Source organism: Tauraco erythrolophus, chromosome 25, assembly GCF_009769465.1.
Source record: "Tauraco erythrolophus isolate bTauEry1 chromosome 25, bTauEry1.pri, whole genome shotgun sequence".
Lineage (NCBI taxonomy): Eukaryota > Metazoa > Chordata > Aves > Musophagiformes > Musophagidae > Tauraco > Tauraco erythrolophus.
This window is the reverse complement of record NC_141489.1, coordinates 7,773,359-7,791,611: the sequence shown is the minus strand read 5'-3', so window position 1 is coordinate 7,791,611 and position 18,253 is coordinate 7,773,359. Positions and strand designations below refer to the sequence as shown.

General features: G+C 45.0%; 1 protein-coding gene, 1 long non-coding RNA gene and 1 pseudogene across 2 annotated transcripts; 1 reads left to right on the top strand and 2 right to left on the bottom strand.

Moving 5' to 3' along the window:
* Window positions 1–3,317: 3,317 nt before the first annotated feature.
* LOC147527055 (uncharacterized) lies at window positions 3,318–16,565 on the bottom strand. The gene is made up of 3 exons (XR_015222872.1): window positions 16,380–16,565; window positions 8,452–8,573; window positions 3,318–3,353 (listed from the first exon to the last, which is right to left on the bottom strand). It is a non-coding gene; the product is annotated as an uncharacterized LOC147527055 (long non-coding RNA).
* LOC147527057 (olfactory receptor 6J1-like) lies at window positions 5,394–8,036 on the top strand (annotated as a pseudogene).
* Window positions 13,781–14,722, bottom strand: LOC147527056 (olfactory receptor 6E1-like). The gene has a single exon (XM_086626302.1). The coding sequence runs from the start codon at window positions 14,720–14,722 to the stop codon at window positions 13,781–13,783; it is 942 nt and encodes a 313-aa protein (XP_086482428.1).
* Window positions 16,566–18,253: the final 1,688 nt, after the last annotated feature.

Here is an 18,253-nt window from a genome sequence, read left to right as displayed (position 1 = left end):
ATACCGACTCTAGGACATGACACAGGATGGAAAACAAAGATCGAGGATTTAAATAATTGGCTACAAAAGTGGTGTGAGGAAAACAACCTAGGCTTCTTTAACCACGGGCTGACCTTAATGCCAGATCTTCTATCTAGGGACGGGGCGGGTTTGTCTCCACGGGGGAAAAGGCTGCTCGCTACAGAACTAGCTGGGATCATCAACAGGGCTTTAAACTAGATGTGAAGGGGGTGGGGGGTATTATCAGACTTAGAGGATTAACAGCCGAGGACGGCCCTCCATTGTCTGATGAAGGGAGTGTAGGCAGGTGCCTTCGGCCTGCTGCCTCAGTGATACTAGGGGGTGATATGTGTAGTCAAGAGCAACACACAAGTTGCCTAGAGGTTAAAGAGAATCCCAAAAATAACAGCTCAGGTAATAAAACTTCCCCCCCTAGGGGTGCCGTGGGGTCGAAAGCCCAACTTACGTGCTTCTATACGAACGCACGCAGTATGGGCAATAAACAAGAAGAACTGGAAGCTCTTGCTATCCGGGGAAACTACGACATAGTTGCCATCACTGAAACATGGTGGGATGACTCGTATAACTGGAGTGCTACCATGGATGGCTACAAACTCTTCAGGAGGGATAGGAGAGGTAGAAGGGGTGGTGGGGTTGCCCTGTATGTAAGGGAAGATCTAAACTGTTTAGAGTTAAATGTTGGGGATGACCTAGTAGAATGTCTATGGGTGAAAATCAAAGAGGGGCCTATGAAGGCGGATATTGTAGTGGGTATCTGCTACAGGCCACCCTATCAGGACAGTGAGACTGATGAGCTATTCTTTAAACAACTGGGGGAAGTCTCGCGCTCACTAGCCCTTGTCCTTATGGGTGACTTTAACCTGCCTGATGTTTGTTGGAAGTATAACATGGCAGTCAGGAAACAGTCTAGGCGGTTCCTGCAGAGTGTGGAGGACAACTTCCTCTCACAACTGGTTAGTGAACCGACTAGAGAAGGAGCTCCCCTAGACCTGCTGTTTGTGAACAGAGAAGGTCTTGTGGGAGATGTGAAGGTTGGAGGACGCCTGGGGCTTAGTGACCACGAGATAATAGAATTCTCAATTCTAGGGGAAGTTAGGAGAGGGAACACTAAAACGGCCAAGCTGGACTTTGGGAGAGCTGACTTTGGGCTGTTTAGAAGTCTGGTTAACAAAGTCCAATGGGAGACAGCTCTCAAGGGTAAGGGGGCGCAGGAGGGATGGTTACTATTCAAAAAGGAAATTCTGGAGGCACAGGAGCGAGCTGTCCCTGTGTGCCGGAAGTCGAGCCGCCGGGGTAGAAAACCAGCTTGGATAACAAAGGAGATTTGGGAACATCTCAAAAGAAAAAGGGATGTCTACAAGTCTTGGAAGAATGGTCAGGCATCCAGGAATCAATACAGGGAGGAAGTTAGGGCATGTAGGGAGATAATCAGGGAGGCAAAAGCCCAATTGGAACTTAGACTAGCCTGCTCCGTAAGGGACAACAAAAAGTCTTTCTATAAATATATTAATAACAAAAGGAGGGCTAAAGATCACCTCCAGCCCCTACTGGACTCAGGGGGTACGTTAGTCACTAGGGATGAAGACAAGGCTGAGGTCCTTAATGCCTTCTTTGCCTCAGTCTTTAATAATAAGGTCAGCAGTTCCCAGGTGAGCTGGCCTTTGGTGTCTGAGTGCAGGGAGGGAGAGCAGATTGAAGCTCCTGTGATCCAAGAGGAACGGGTCAAGGATCTGCTCCTTCGGCTGGATGCCCACAAGTCTATGGGGCCTGATGGTATCCACCCGAGAGTCCTGAGAGAGCTGGCGGATGTCATTGCCAAACCCCTGTCCATTATCTTTGGGCAGTCTTGGCTCACTGGGGAAGTTCCGCTGGACTGGAGGCTGGCGGATGTTACCCCCATTTACAAAAAAGGGCGGAAGGAGGATCCGGGGAACTACAGGCCTGTCAGTCTGACCTCGGTGACGGGCAAAGTCATGGAACAGGTTATCTTGAGTGCTATTAATGAGCACATACAGGTTAACCGGGTGATCAGGCCCAGTCAACATGGGTTTATGAAAGGCAGGTCTTGCCAATCAAACCTGATCACCTTCTATGACAGGGTGACCCGCCTGGTTGACGAGGGAAGGGCTGTGGATGTAGTTTTCCTGGACCTCAGTAAAGCCTTTGATACAGTTTCTCATAGTGTTCTGGTGGAGAAACTGGTAACTGCTGGCCTGGATAGGCACACCCTCCTTTGGGTTAAAAACTGGCTGGATGGCCGGGCCCAAAGAGTGGTGGTAAATGGGACTAAATCCGGCTGGAGGCCGGTCACCAGTGGGGTTCCCCAGGGCTCAGTGCTGGGTCCAGTTCTGTTTAACATCTTTATCAATGACCTGGATGAGGGGATTGAATGTACCCTCAGTAAGTTTGCGGACAACACCAAGCTGGGAGGCTGTGTCGATCTGCTCGAGGGTAGGGAGGCCCTTCAGAGGGATTTGAACAGACTGGGTCGTTGGGCTGAGGCCAATGGCATGAGCTTTAATAAGGCCAAGTGCAGAGTCCTTCACTTGGGGTATAAAAACCCCAAGCATCGCTATAGGCTCGGGGAGGAGTGGCTGGAGAGCTGCCTGGCGGAAAAGGACCTGGGGGTGTTGGTTGACTACCGGCTTGATATGAGCCAGCAGTGTGCCCAGGTGGCCAAAAAGGCCAATGGGATACTGGCGTGTATCAAGAATAGTGTGACCAGCAGGAGCAGGGAAGTGATCCTGCCCCTGTACTCGGCACTGGTGAGGCCGCACCTGGAATATTGTGTCCAGTCTTGGGCCCCTCGCTTTAAGAGAGATATTGAGCTCCTGGAGCGAGTCCAAAGAAGGGCAACTAAACTGGTCAAGGGGCTGGAAAATAAAACTTATGGGGAGCGGCTGAGGGAGTTGGGGCTGTTTAGCCTGGAGAAGAGGAGGCTGAGGGGAGACCTGATTACGGCCTATAAATACTTGAGAAAAGATGGTGGGGAGGTAGGGGAAGGGCTCTTTACATTAGTGATAGGAGATAGAACAAGAGGAAATGGGCATAAGCTTAGTCAGGGGAGATTCAGGTTGGATGTTAGGAAGTATTTCTTCTCTGAAAGGGTTGTCAGCCACTGGAATAAGCTGCCCAGGGAAGTGGTTGAGTCCCCATCCCTGGATGTGTTTAAGAATAGGGTGGATGAGCTACTTGAGGATATGGTTTAATGGGGATTAGGGATGGTTGGACTGGATGATCTCTAAGGTCTTTTCCAACCTAGAAATCTATGAATCTATGAATCTATGCATGAAGACGAACAGTAGGTCTCTCCCAAAGCATGGTTTCATTCTCTGGTGATGAGAACATAAAAAATTTGAGTTAGCAGACTGGCTCCCATTCTTCAGAAACCAACACATGTGGGACCTTGGTACTTAGTACTGGTTCACAGGTGTTAGCTAGCAAAATTCTGACTAGTTCTAGTAACACCAATCTGAATTTCTTGATAGTAGCTAATTAAGTATGTTTTATGCAACATTTTATTATTGCAATATAGCTCCTCATTAATTATTTAAAAGATAAAGAAAAATAGGTGGGTTTGAGTTTGCCCATAGAGAATGAAAACACACAAAAAAACCTATTATAGGGAAAGGAGGGAGGAGAAGCCTTCTTGCAACAAACTTGAAGGATAATCATTACTCACTTGATTACATTGATTGAGTGAACAATAAAAAACGTGGTTTGCTCCCCAGATCAATCTTTTGTCAAACTCCGTCACACTGTAAAACTTAAACCTTTTCAGGCAACTGTAACTCTTTCAAATAGCCAAGAACTATTTCCTCCTCTGTCCTGTCCTCTGTAAAATATCTTTACAATCTTCATCATCTGTGTTTTAATTGTTCTTCTCCCTGTTACACCAATTGCAAAGACCGTCATAAAAGGCACAGCCATACAAGGTAATAACTCAGCCCAGTTGGTTTAGACAGGTGCAATAGGCAGCTGCACCATTCTCAGGAGGTGCTGACTGACTGTAGATATTGACTGTAAAGTAGCAAACATATAATTTACATATTTCTGCAAACAAGCCAGATTGCTTTCCTGGGTTACACAGGCAGTTCTGTGGAGGCCGATTAGGCATAAGTGACAATGCAATTTGTTCTTCAGTGTAGCTGACACGCACAGAACTGAAGGCCTCTGGATTCCTTTGGATACCAAGGAACAGCAACATCGGAGTGGCTGCTGTATTCGTACATGCCTCACCTCCTCCCCTTGGTGCACGTCGACTGTGGAGCTGTGGCATTAGGCCCAGATGTACTTCTGTCACGAGGCCTGCTCTGAAAGAAAGGCTAGGCACTGCTTCCCCAGAAGCTCCAAGTGAGATGGTGGCTACATGATGCTAATTCAAATGACTCGCACGCTGATCTGGCTAGTACTCTGAGCCTGGGTCTATAATGTCAAAGCCAGATTGTTTTCAGATGGAATGCAGGCAAGATAAGAACTTTTGTGCAAAGCTTTTTAGGGTGGAAACAACAGTTTCTTCTTGAAAGAATTCATAAAGGAGTTAGGTCCCTATGGTCCAGATCTACAAAAGCATGTAACAAGTCTGCAAATGCCTTCGTTAGTCTGGATCACTAAGCTGTGAGCGTATTGAGATGAAACACAACTGTTTGTACTTCCTTGGATTTTGTCTGCAGTTTGTCTGCTGTCATATATTTAGGCTGTGAACATTTTGTGGCAATCAATTAAAAATGAGTTTGTTCTATCTATATGCAGTGCCAAGCCCAGTGGGATCCAAAGTTATTATTGATTTCCAGTAGCATACTAGTACAGTATACTATTGTTGTAAGAGATTGACAGTTTACCATGAATAATTTACTTTTAAGAGAGCAAACTCCCAGATGTACAAGTGGACAGGTTTTGCATCCAATTGCAGTTACACTGGAGTATGTGTCCAACTGATTTAAACTTTTATTTGTCTACATCTGTATCTCATTGTAGATAAACAGTAACAATAATGAGCTGATGGATTTTTTCCCTGTCTTACAAGAAGCAAACCAAAGCAAATATTGGGGTTCCACAAATACATTTGAAATTTCAAGAGTTCCCCTTATCTGGAATAATATTAAGACCTCTAGAGCTAGCAGGCTTACCTCCAGAGAGCTAGGTGCTCAGTGTTTCCTGAACTCCTGTAAAGAGGTGCAAATCTGTTCCCACCTAGTTCAAAACAACGTCTTAGAGCTGACAGCCTTTCCATTCAAGTAAACATTTGGACTTTCCTATTGTTGTTCTCAAACTTTCCTGCAAGAACTTTCCTACTTTGTGTAACTTGGTAAACATTCAGAGAGATGGGAGGAGTGGGGAGATCACTGTAATGTAGTGTAAATTTTCCGGAGATGCAGAAGAGCAAGGTTCATGCCACTATCCATCATATTTCAGAAGTCATGGCAGTCCAGTGAAGTTCCGATCAACTGGAAAAGGGGAAACACAGCCCCCATCTTTAAAAAGAGAAAAAAAGAAGACCCAGGGAACTACAGGCCAGTCAGTCTCACCTCTGTCCCTGGCAAGACCATGGAGCAGATCCTCCTGGCAACTACGCTAAGGCACATGGTGATTGATGACAGCCAACATGGCTTCACTAAGGGCAAATTGTGTCTGACAAATTTGGTGGCCTTCTACAAAGGGGTTACAGCCTTGGTGGATAAGGGAAGAGAAACCGACATCATCCTGGACTTGACCGAAGCATTTGACACTGTCCTGCATGACATCTTTGTCACCAAATTGGAGAGACATGGATTTGATGGATGGACTATTCGGTGGATAAGGAATTGGCTGGATGGTCGCACTCAAAGAGTTGTGGTCAATGGTTCAATGTCCAAGTGGAGGCCAGTGACGAGTGGTGTTCCGCAGGGGTCAGTACTGGGACCAGTGCTATTTAACATCTTTGTTGGTGACATGGACAGTGGGATCAAATGCACCCTCAGCAAGTTTGCAGATGACACCAAGCTTTGTGGTGTTGTGGACACACTGGAGGGAAGGGATGCCATCCAGAGGGACCTTGACAGGCTGGAGAGGTGGGCCTATGAGAACCTCATGAAGTTCAACAAGGCCAAGTGCAAGGTCCTGCACGTGGGTCGGGGCAATCCCATGCACAAGTACAGGCTGAGCAGAGAATGGATTGAGAGCAGCCCTGAGGAAAAGGACTTGGGAGTGCTGGTGGGTGAGAAGCTCAACATGAGCCGGCAATGTGCACTGGCAGCCCAGAAAGCAAACTGTATTCTGGGCGGCATTCCAAAGAAGAGTGGCCAGCAGGGAGGGGATTCTGACCCTCTTCTCTTGTGAGACCCCACCTGCAGTACTGCATTCAGCTCTGGAGTCTCCAACACAAAAAGACATGGTGCTGTTGGAGCAGGTCCAGAGGAGGCCACAAAGATGATGCAAGGGCTGGAGCACCTCTGCTATGAAGACAGGCTGAGAGAGCTGGGGCTGTTCAGCCTAGAGAAGAGAAGGCTCTGGGGAGACCTTTTAGCAGCCATCAAGTACATAAAGAGAAAGGCCTACAAGAAAGCTGGAGAGGAACTTTTGACAAGGACATGTAGTGATAGGACAAGGGGCAATGCCTTTAAACCGAAAGAGGATAAATTTGGATTAGATTAGATCCAAGGAAGAACTTCTTCACTCTGAAGGTGGTGAGGCACTGGAACAGGTTGCCCACAGAAGCTGTGGATGCGTCATTCCTGGAAGTGTTCAAGGTCAGGCTGGATGAGGCTTTGAGCAACCTGGTGTAGTGGCAGGTGTCCTTACCTGTGGCAGATGGTTAGGAACTAGATGATCTTGAAGGTCCCTTGCAACCCAAAACATTCTATGATACTACGTTCTAGTATTAAAGTTAGCCCTAATCAGAGCAACAAAAGTTGCTTCCAAACTAAGTTATGACAGTTTTTAGATTCCAGGTACAAGCTTCTACTTTATATTAATGAGATAGTGGAAATCATCTTGTCAATAAAATCTATACTGAGAAGGAAAGAGGCATTCTGTGTTAGTAGTGTCCCCTCCCAGATTTCAACTAATGACATCTACCAGGACTAAAAAATACATTTTTCTGTTTCATTATTAAAACCCTCTTGCCAAGCTGATGTCACAAATGTCTGCCAAGCTGATGTTTAACCAGCGCACTGTGGTTTCTATTTCATACCTCAGGGGTTTACCATAATCCTGGAACCAGATATCCTCTTCTTCCTTCTGTTTTTCATAATCTATGTGCTGACAGTCTCTGGGAACGTGACCATCATCTCAGTCACACTGGCTGATCATCAACTCCACAGCCCCATGTATGACTTCCTTTGCAACCTCTCTTTCCTGGATATTATGGTGGCAACAGCCACTGTTCCAAAAACGATGAAAGATTTCATTTCTTTGGAAAAGACTGTGTCTGTGCCCGGATGCATTTCACAATGCTATTTCCTACTTCTTTTTTAGCATTAACAAAGTCATTTTCTTGGCTGTCAGGTCATCTGATCGCTATGTGGCCATCTGCATCCCACTCATACTCCACCATCATGAGCACCCTGATGTTCTTCCAACTAGGGTTGGCTTCTTGGGCAGGGGGCTTCTTCTCTGTCCTCTCTCCCACGATCATTATCTCCTGGCTCCCTTTCTATGGGCCAAAAATTATTGATCACTTTTTTGGTGACATTGAGCTACTGATCAAGCTCTTTTGTGCAGATATCCTTTTCCTAGAGCTGGCGAAGTTTGTATTGTCCGCTGTGGTGCTCCTATGCTCTCTGCTGTTACCAGTTCTCTCATATCTGTGTAATATCATCACTATTCTCCATATCCACTCATCTTCTGGCTGCAAAAAGGCATTCTCCACTTGTGCCTCCCACATCACTGTGGCTTCCCTATTCTATGGCAGTGCCATCTTCATGTACACAGTGCCAGATCAAGAGGTTTCTTTCAGCCCCAAGAAGGCAGTCACCCTGCAGATGGCTGTTTTCACTCACTTGCTTAGTCCTTTCATCTACACTTTGAGGAACTAGCAGGTCAGGGATGCTCTGAGGGACACTGCCTCCCACATCCTAAATGGTACAAAGGCTTCCAGAGCGAGCTGTAAATTGGGTGGACAACAAAGGCATTCTCAAGATCTCCACATTTCTGACTTTCTACATAAACTGCAGCTCATCTCAGACAGGCTCTGTAAGGAAGTTTGCAAGAAGCAGCGTTTCTATGTGTATGATTTTTCTCCCATTTTCCATTCTTATAGGAAATTCCTTCCAGCGAATAAAAAATGTCTAAACTTGGATCTTGTGTGTGTTCCACATTGGAGACTTTGTACATGTCAAAGATACAGTAAAATATTAGCTCTGTTCAATTAAAACAGAACTGTTTAGTAGTATAAATGGTTCTGCTATTAAAAAATGTATTCACATAAGAGTTGTAGAAGACTTCTCTTACCTGGAAACATTTAAGTAGCAAAGAATCCACAATTCCCAATCCAGTTTTCAGTAACTCTTCTTTCAGGGAGAAGCTCATTATACCAGCTGCTTTCCATGTCCATGGATAAACAATGGTATGTTCTTTTAAAAGACAATAGACACAAAAGACTGAGTATTTGCACATGGAGTGCTAGATGATGTTTGAAGTGGTATAAAAATAGCACAGAACTGAAAATACTGTTCAAATGCAATCCAAGAAGAGAAGGATGGACACAAATATGCAAAAGGTGACCCAACACCACTTTGTCTCCACACTGAGACTTCTAGTAGCAATACTCCTTCCTCCCCCTTTTCAAATGTCAAAAAGAGCAGGCAATAAAGCTGATTTTCATACACTATACACCATTGCTGGGATGAAGAGACCTCCTTACCAGGGCCTAGCTGGCTACACAGCTCAGCAGTTTAGAAATCAGGTGGTATCCACTGTCTATAAACTGTTCTCAAGACACGTGACAATTATTCTGGGCTATAGAAAGGCTGGCCTTATCTGTTTAAAACTCCCAGAGAGCAGATGAGTGCTCACAAGGAATAGAGAGAAGCAGGAGAAGTGATGACAAGAAAAGATAAATAACTATATATAAAGAAGTATTCAAAAGAGATAGAAACGAGTCATAAAGACACAAAGAATGGCTTTATTCACTCACTATATGGGAGTCATCATAACCTGCAGAATTGAAAGATTCTGTTTCAGTTAAAACTCTGCATATTGTAGGTCCAAATTAAAAAGACATATAGATAGATAGATAGATATAAATGAAATGTCAGTTTTACTGACTGCCTCTAGACTGATCACGTTCCTACTCTGATATAAATTTTATGACAATTAATATACAAAATAAGAAACATAGGGGTTAATATTTTACTTTTGCCTAATGACCACTAAGGAGCGCACCTCAAATATTGCTGCAATAACGAGAGGACTGGAAAGAAATCAGGACAAACAACTGATTGAATTGCTCATTGAGCAATTGTCTCATACCTGGAGAGCTAAGTGGAAAGCAGACCCATATTGCTTGAGGGAATTCAACAGCAACCAATGCCAGCTATCAAAAATAATACATATTTCTTGAGAACAACAGATACGTGACCATCTGTAGACCACTACACTATGTAAGCACAACAAACAGGGAAGTATGTGCTCTGCTTATCTTGTCTTGGCCAGGGCACTTCCTCCTTATTTTTGGCCCAGAGACTGTACTTCTCCAGATGTTCTTCTGCAGCCCAGATACCATTAACTTTTTCTAGCCATTAACCAATGGTGATAACTAGCAATTACTCAAACTTCCCTGCAGAGACACAGAGCTCCTGAAATACCTGAGTTTCTCTACAGACGTGTTTTTTTCTCCTGGATACACTCACCATCACTTTTGTGTCTTATATTAACATAATTACTGTAACATATTTGGCTTCAGGAAAGGCAAAATGCCTTCTGCACCTGCACCTCTCAGCTCACTGCGATCTCCAAATCCTGTGATAGCTGCCTCTTCATGTGTCCTAAACCCATCCACAGCAGAAGAGCACCTCAGCAAAGCAGTCTCTGTTTACAACACTGTTTTTGGTCTCTCGTTCAACTATTTCAAGCATTACAAACAGGCTCAGGATACCCAGATGTTGCTGGACGGAACACAGGGAAAAGGGCTGCTTAAGGAAGCATTTGACCTTGAGTAGAACCTTATACAGGAAAGTGACGTCTCTTATTCAGAGACAAAAATCTTTTTTGTATGTTCAGCCTTAAATTACCACATTAAAGCTTTTTCATCTCCCTTTCTCCCAAGACTCCTCCTTCTTCTCATGAATTGCTCTGAGAAGAAGACTGCCTATTTCTTTATTTCAAGTGCTCCAACACCAACCCCATTGAAGGACTGGAGACATGATAGAAGTGAACAGAAACACCAGCAGGAGGTACCTCCACCATCTGTGTAGTCTGTGCTGCCATCACAAGCACAGACACCAGCCATGTACCTCCTCCTGCCCCATCAGCTACTCATGCTCCATTGACCTCACAAGCACTGACTCAAGTCATGTGTTTTAGTTTAGTTATTGCTTTGGATTATCTTCTTTGGTGTTCTGTAGCATGATCTGCAAATTGTAGTTTTTAAAGAAAGTATTTACTAGCAGTCTGGCTCCTGTTCATCATCTCTGGTTATGACAGGATTGTAACAATAAAATTTGTTGAAAATAAATTTACTGGTGATCCAAATGCGTAAAGTCCATAAGTGCTGGTGATCCAAATACAAATAGTTATTGTAACTGAAAACTAGACACAAGTGTTGACACTTATCTTCTGCAGTAAGAAGCTTTATTCAAAGAAAAACAGGATATACTAGAGTGACTAAGCATGACCAAGTCCATTCATTAGGAAATGCAAAGACAATAAACAGGCTTTAAAGCAGGAAGTTGTATATTACCAGTCCAAAGAGATTGGTCTCTTTTTGGGGAAAATATTAATCTACCTTTTAACCTAACTGTACTTAAAGAACCAGATCGGTAGAAAATCATAAAAACCATTAAAACCCCATACAAACCACACACTATGCCCAATTTGTACATATGTTACAGCACAGTGATTACACACTGCTGTGATCATCCCTGAAACTCCTTCCTAGTGGTTGGGTTAGCAGTAGACATTCGACCTCACACTTGCATGGCCCAAGTGCTGTTCCCTGTTTTCTGTTACTCCCAAAACAAAGCTCTTGTCCAAAATTCAGTTTCCTTTCTTAATCTATTAACCAATCCTGCTTGGGGAAAAAACAGAAGTAAAGGATCATCAGGCAATTTGCATGAAACATATAGCGCTGGTTGGCTGCAGCTGTTGGTAGATAGAAAAATATGCTAAGAAGAACCCAATAAAACAAACTGGCCACATATAGTTAGTTTCTTCATTAGACCCTAGACAAGGAACAAGTAATGAAATTAGTCATTAACAAAACAGAGGTCCTTTGCAGGGTCTCTTGCCAGGGATGAAACTGAGCAAGCTTAACACAGCAGTTTTGATCATGTTGTTTATTTGATCTTTTAATGCTTGAGCTTATGCTCTTTTTCTAAAAGTGTGAGGATCTCAACACTTCATGACCTTGCAAGTTTTCTTGAAGAGCTCTGGGAACAGACAAAACAGATTGAACAAGGTCAAGTGTCAGGTCCTGCACTTGGGTCACAACGACCCCGTGCAATACTACAGGCTTGGGGAAGAGTGGCTGGAAAGCTGCCTGGCGGAAAAGGACCTGGGGCTGTTAGCTGACAGCCGGTTGAATATGAGCCAGCAGTGTGCCCAGGTGGCCAAGAAGGCCAAGAGCATTCTAGCTTGTATCAGAACTAGTGTGGCCAGCAGGACCAGGGAAGTGACTGTCCCTCTGTACTCAGCACTGGAGAGACCGCACCTTGAATACTGTGTTCAGTTTTGGGCTTCTCACTCCAAGACATTGAGGTGCTGGACCATGCCCAAAGAAGAGCAACAAAGCTGGTGAAGGGTCTAGAGAACACGTCTTATGAGGAGTGGCTGAGGGAACTGGGCTTGTTTAGCCTGGAGAAAAGGAGGCTGAGGGGAGACCTTATCGCTCTCTATAACTATCTGAAAGGAGGTTGTAATGACGTGGGTGTTGGTCTCTTTTCCCAAATAACAAGTGATAGGACAAGAGGAAATGGCCTCAAGTTGCGCCAGGGGAGCTTTAGATTGGATATTGGGAAAAACTTCTTCACTGAAAGGGTTGTCAAGATTAGAACAGGCTTCCCAGGGAAGTGATGGAGTCACCATCCCTGGAGATATTTAAAAGACATGTAGATGCAGAGCTTAGGGACATGGTTTAGTGGTGGACTTGGCAGTATTAGGTTTACAGCTGGACTCGATGATCTTAAGGGGCTTTTCCAGCCTAAATTATTCTATGATTCTGTGCCTCTGTGATATTGTTATCTTCAACCCTATTAGTCAGGTGACTGCCTTCAACAAGTATCAGTCCAATGTTTTCTTTAGACCTCCTTTTGCTATTCATGCACTTAAAAAAGCCCTTCTTGTTGTCCAATACAACATTGGCCAGTTTCAACTCTAATTGAGCTTGGCCTTTCATGTCTTCTCCCTGCATATGTGAATTATAGCTCTGTAATCTTCCTGCAAAGCCTGACCTTGCTTCCAGAGACTGTACAATTCTTTTTCCTCTTGAGCTCCATGTGGAGTTTCCTGTTCAGTCATTGCCTGTGGTGGTAACTGGTAAGCTGTCTCCTTGTCCTTATCTCAATCCACGAGCTTTTTCATCTTATTTTCTGCCCCTGTCCTGTTGAGGAGGGGCAGTAAGAGAGCTGCTTGGTGGACATCTGGCAGCCAGACAAGGTTAACCCACCACAGGTGTACATGGTAAGATTTTGGTAAGAAGGGGCCTGCAGATGTGGCCTCTGTGAGAAGAGACAAGGGGCTGCTTCATGCCACACACAGACACTTCCAGCCAGCTCCATAATGGACCCACCATAGGCCAAAGCTGAGCCCATGAGTGAAGCTGGTGGCACCTCTGGGAGAACATCTGTGAAGAAAGGGAGAAATTGCCAGCTAGAGAGAGGAGGAGGGAACAAAGAGAGTAAGAAACAACAGAGAGAATAGCAAGATCAGAGAAGGAGGAGGAAATGATTCATGGTGGAGCAGATATCCACTGCAGCCTGTGGAGAAACCCACGTTGGAGCAGAAGAAAAGCGCAAGAGGAAAAGAGCAGCAGAGTTAAACTACTATGTATTGACCAAAACCCTCCCTACCCACCCTGTGCTGCTTGGGGCAGTGGTAGAGGAGTCTGAAATGAATTAATAAAATTGCACATGGGAAAGGATGGAGTAAAGGCGTTCACTTAATATTGGACTCTGTTTCTCATAAATTAAAACTATTTTAATTGGCAATAAATTAATTTTCCCCAAATCAAATCTATTTTGCTCCCAGCAGCAGTTGGTAAGCCATTTCTGTTTTTATCTCATCTCACAAGATTTCTTGTTTCTGTTTTTCTCGTTTTCTGCCTCTGCTCTGTCCCACTATGAGGTGGAAGGGGTGAGTGAGCAGCTGGGTAAGAATTTGTTTGTTAGCCAAGGCTAACCCAGCACAGCAAGGGGGAAAAAATACACAGGCAAAGCTGAGTCTAGGTACTGGAGGATTAGAAGATCCCTTCTGTTGGCGTATTTTGGTTGCTAACAGAAGAAGGAACTACGTAACATGTAGAAAGCATAAACCATTTGAAATCAGTATCTTTAATTTGCAGTTACACAATGTTGATGTTGCATCTGGGAAACAATTCAGTCACTTGGATGGGCTACTCCAGCATTCATGACTGCCTTAGGGAGCTAGCAAATGCCTTCAATACGCTCTCCTTTAAGGCTTGCTTGACTCGCGTGTTCCTGAGTGAGTAGATGTATGGGTTAAGCATCTGAGTCACCACAGAGAAGAAGAAAGAAAGAACTTTGTCAGAGTCCTGCCCACCTCGCTGTGTTGGGCGGATATACCTGTAAATACATGTACTGTAAAATATGATCACCACCATGAGGTGGGCTGAGCAAGTGGAAAATGCCTTCTTCCTACCTGTGGAAGATGGTATATGCAAGACGGTGATAATAACGCATCCATAAGAAATGGCAGTTACTATTAAGGTACCCAGAATGATGATAATTACTATGATAAGCATCAGTCCTTCGATGAACTCTGTGTCTGCGCAGGACAGTTGCAACAACAAGGAAGCATCACAGTAAAAGTGGTTCATGACATTGGGACCACAGAACGGCAACTGGACAATCATAATGGTGGGAGGAAACATCAAGAGAAAACGCACTGCCCAGCAAGCCATAACCAGCTGGAGGCAAAATCTGTTGTTCATAATTGTTGTGTAATGCAACGGGCAGCAAATGGCAACATACCGATCAACGGACATTGTCGCCACGTGGAAAAATGTGCAGGTACCCAAGTAAAAGAAAAGCAGCATCTGAAGGAAACAACCAGGCAAGGAAATCATCCTCCTCTCTGTCAGAAGGCTGTAGAGAGTCCTGGGGATGAACGTGGAGGTGAAAGTGATTTCCAAAAGGGCAAAATTTCTCAGGAAGTAGTACATTGGGGTTCGAAGGAAATGATCCACAAGAGTGATGCTGATGACAGCAATGTTTCCAAGCAGGATCAAGAAGTAGGCAAACAAAAGAAACAGAAAGAGGATGATCTCCAAATGGCGGCTGTTGGACAGCCCCAAGAGGACAAATTCCACTACTGTTGTGTAGTTCATTGAGGCATAATTGCTAGCAGAAAAAGAAAAAAAAGGTCCATTTTGAGAACAAGTGGAAAACAACAGACCACAAGGCAGTTTGGCTTTGCTAAAATTAAAGGGCAATACCAGCAATGAACCCCCTATGAAAGACTGCAACAGCCACAGTGACCACATATTAAATCTTGTTCTGGTAAATGGAGTCCCAAGGAGCATTTCTAACATAGAGCCCTCACCCCAGTTAAAATCATAGATACATACAATGGTTTGGATTGGAAGAGACCTTCAAGATCATCTAGTTCCAACCCCCATGCCATGGTCAGGGACATCTGCCACCAGACCAGGTTGCTCAAAGCCTCACCCAGCCTGGCCTTGAACACTTCCAGGGATGGCACATCCACAACTTCTGTGGGCAAACTGTTCCAGTGCCTCACCACGCTCAGAGGAAAGAAGTTCTTCCTTAGATCTAATCTAATCTAAACGTACCCCCTTTCAGTTTAAAGCCATTGCCCCTTCTCCTACATGCTCTTGCAAAAAGTCCCTCCCCAGCTTTCTTGTAGGCCCCTGGAAGGCTGCTAAAAGGTGTCCCCAGAGGCTTCCCGTCTCCAGGCTGAACAACCCCAACTCTTTCAGCCTGTCTTCATAGGAGAAGTTCTCCAGCCCTTGGGCCATCTTCATGGCCCTCCTCTGGACCAGCTCCAGCAGCTCCATGTCCTTCTTGTGTTGGGGACTCCAGAGCTGAACACAGTATTCTAGGTGGGGTCTCACAAGAGCAGAGGGGCAGAATCACCTCCCTCAACCTGCTGGCCACTCTGCTTTGGATGCAGCCCAGGATACGGTTGGCTTTCTGGGCTGCCAGCGCACATTGCCAGCTCATGTTGAGCTTCTCATCAACCAGCACCCCAAGTCCTTCTCCTCAGGACTGCTCTCTATCCATTCTCCACCCAGCCTGTACTTGTGCTTGAGATGGCCCCAACCCATGTGCAGGACCTTGCACTTGGCCATGTTGAACTTCACGAGATTTGCATAGGCCCAGCTTTCAAGCCTGTCAAGGTCCCTCTGGATGGCATCCATTCCCTCCAGCATGTCGACCACAACACATAGCTTGGTGTTGTCAGCAAACTTGCTGAGAGTGCACTCAATCTCGCTGTCTATGTCACCGACAAAGATGCGAAACAGCTCCAGCCTCAATACTGACCCCTGAGGAATGCACTCGTCCCTGTCTCCACTTGGACATCAAGCCATTGACCGCAACTCTTTGAGTGTGACCTTCCAGGCAATTCTTTATCCACCAAATAAAGCACCTCTCCTTTTTGGTTCCTCTATCACTTGCAGAAGGAAGTTACCATCAATGCATTCCAGGAACCTCCTGGATTGCTTCTGTCCTGCTGACCAGAGTACATTCGCAGCAGGCGACTGCAGTGAGCCAACAGGTGCCGCTTTTGACTCCTCGCTCACACATACACTCCCTCTTGGGCACTTCCTCTTCCTCCAGACTCGACCCTAGGTTTCCCATAGCAGAGTCTCAGGCATCAAATCTTAAATAAAGATAATTTATTCAGGTGGTACAGCAGAAAAAAAAAAACAAAACAAAACAGCTCAAGCTGGGTGCCTCTGGAGAGGGACCCTGGGCAAAGAAATCCCTGAACAATTATACTCTTACACTCTCTGTACCCACCCGTCACGTGCTCTTCATGTGCCTTTTGGTCCAATGGTGATTTCTGGTCTGGGGTCTTCTAACACCTTATTGGATTCTTCCTCTGTCTCCAGACAGGCCATCAACTGTTCTTACCTTGCTGAGTTGCAGCTTCTGCTGACGGTTGAAGCCTCTTTATCTTCTCATGGGAAACTGAAAAGTCCTAGACTTGGGATAAACACGGCTTAGCAACAACTAAAACATCAGTGTGTTATCAACATTATTCTCATACTAAATCCAAAACACAGCACTGTACCAGCGACTAAGAAGAAAATTAACTCTAACCCAGCTAAAGGCATATCTAGGTGAAAGTTCACAGCTTGTGACCTAAGGCTTCAGCAAATCTAGCTATGCATGCTAAGTAATGCTAAACAAACTACACCAAATTGCACATTATGCTCATTATGCTGTAACCCCTGCATCCTAATGCTAAACAACTAACTCTGAAAGGTTGGATTGATTATATCTCAGACTAAAACAATTCATATTCTTTAACAGAAGTCCCTCAGGAGGACCAGGGCTCATGAACATAAGGCTGCTCCTATCTGTCTGTAGAGGGCCGCATCCACTTGGTCTTCCTGGTCAGCTGGCCTGTAGCAAACCTCCACTACAATGTCACCTGTCCCTGCCCTCCCTTTAATCCTGACCCATAAACCCTCGGTTGGCTCCTCATCCATCCCAGGCAGAGCTCCGTGCACTCCAGCTGGTCCTTGACATAGAGGGTGACACCTCTTCCTTGTCTCCCCTGTCTGTCCTCCCTAAAGAGCCTGTATCCTTCCATTCCAACACTCCAGTCATAGGATTCATTTGACCACATCTCTGTGATGCCAATACAATCACAGTTCTGCAGGTGTACACACATCTCTAACTCCTCCTGTTTATTCCCCATGCTACGTGCGTTTGCATAGAGGTGTTTGGCCCCAATGACGCTGACTTACTGCGTGATTCATACAGTTCCCTCTTAGTATAGTTGAGAGAGGTGCACACGCAGAAACTGTTATAGACCCTCGGACAAACGAATCTCTGAACAGTCTGACAGCCCTTCATCAAATATAGCAAAAAGCCAAAGGCACACAGTGAGTACTTTGACAAAGTGCCCAAGACCTACCAGTTGAAATGAATTTAAAAGTACTACTGAAAAGGAATGCAATCACACTGTAGATTGACACTGAAGCAGATTAGACTAGTTGATGGATACATTAGCATTGCAAAACAGAAACTTACTGCAGTTAAAAGGAGGTAAAAAGACAGCGAGAGGGCGACTTTAGAGAGAAAAGGCCAGACAGAAGGATAGCCATGCTACAAAGAGAAGGATGGTTGGTTACCACTGAGGGAGGGCACAATGCACGGAGCAGCGGATGGATGCTACACTGAACAAGAGTAAAACGGGGGGAAGGTGAAAAAAGTACGGGAAAATTTTCTGTATACTTTCCATTTATCCTCAGCTCTACAGCTCCAGTGGATTAACTCTGATGCTGATGATCATTCTTTCTTCTTCAGAGCACCTGTCTCCAAGTAACCCTTCACCTTACACCATCCTACCGATCTCAGACATGTACATTGTCCAGTGCACTGTGTCTACTATGCTACCGTACCATACTACTGCAACAGTCACCACTGTGGTTGCCAGTATCTTGTGCAAGTGAAGTGGAACCTGAAAACCCTGGTTGATGCCCTTCAAACACATTCTTCTCTTGCAGGCTTGCAAGGTCCCATCTCTGGGTTTCAACTGCATTCTCCCTCCTTTTTCTTCCAGACACTAGCCCTCCTTGCCCTAAAGAGAGACATACGGCTCGTTTTGCTCTCAGATCGCCAAGTTTTTACATATGGAGTCTGGATCTTTGAATCTGGTTTTA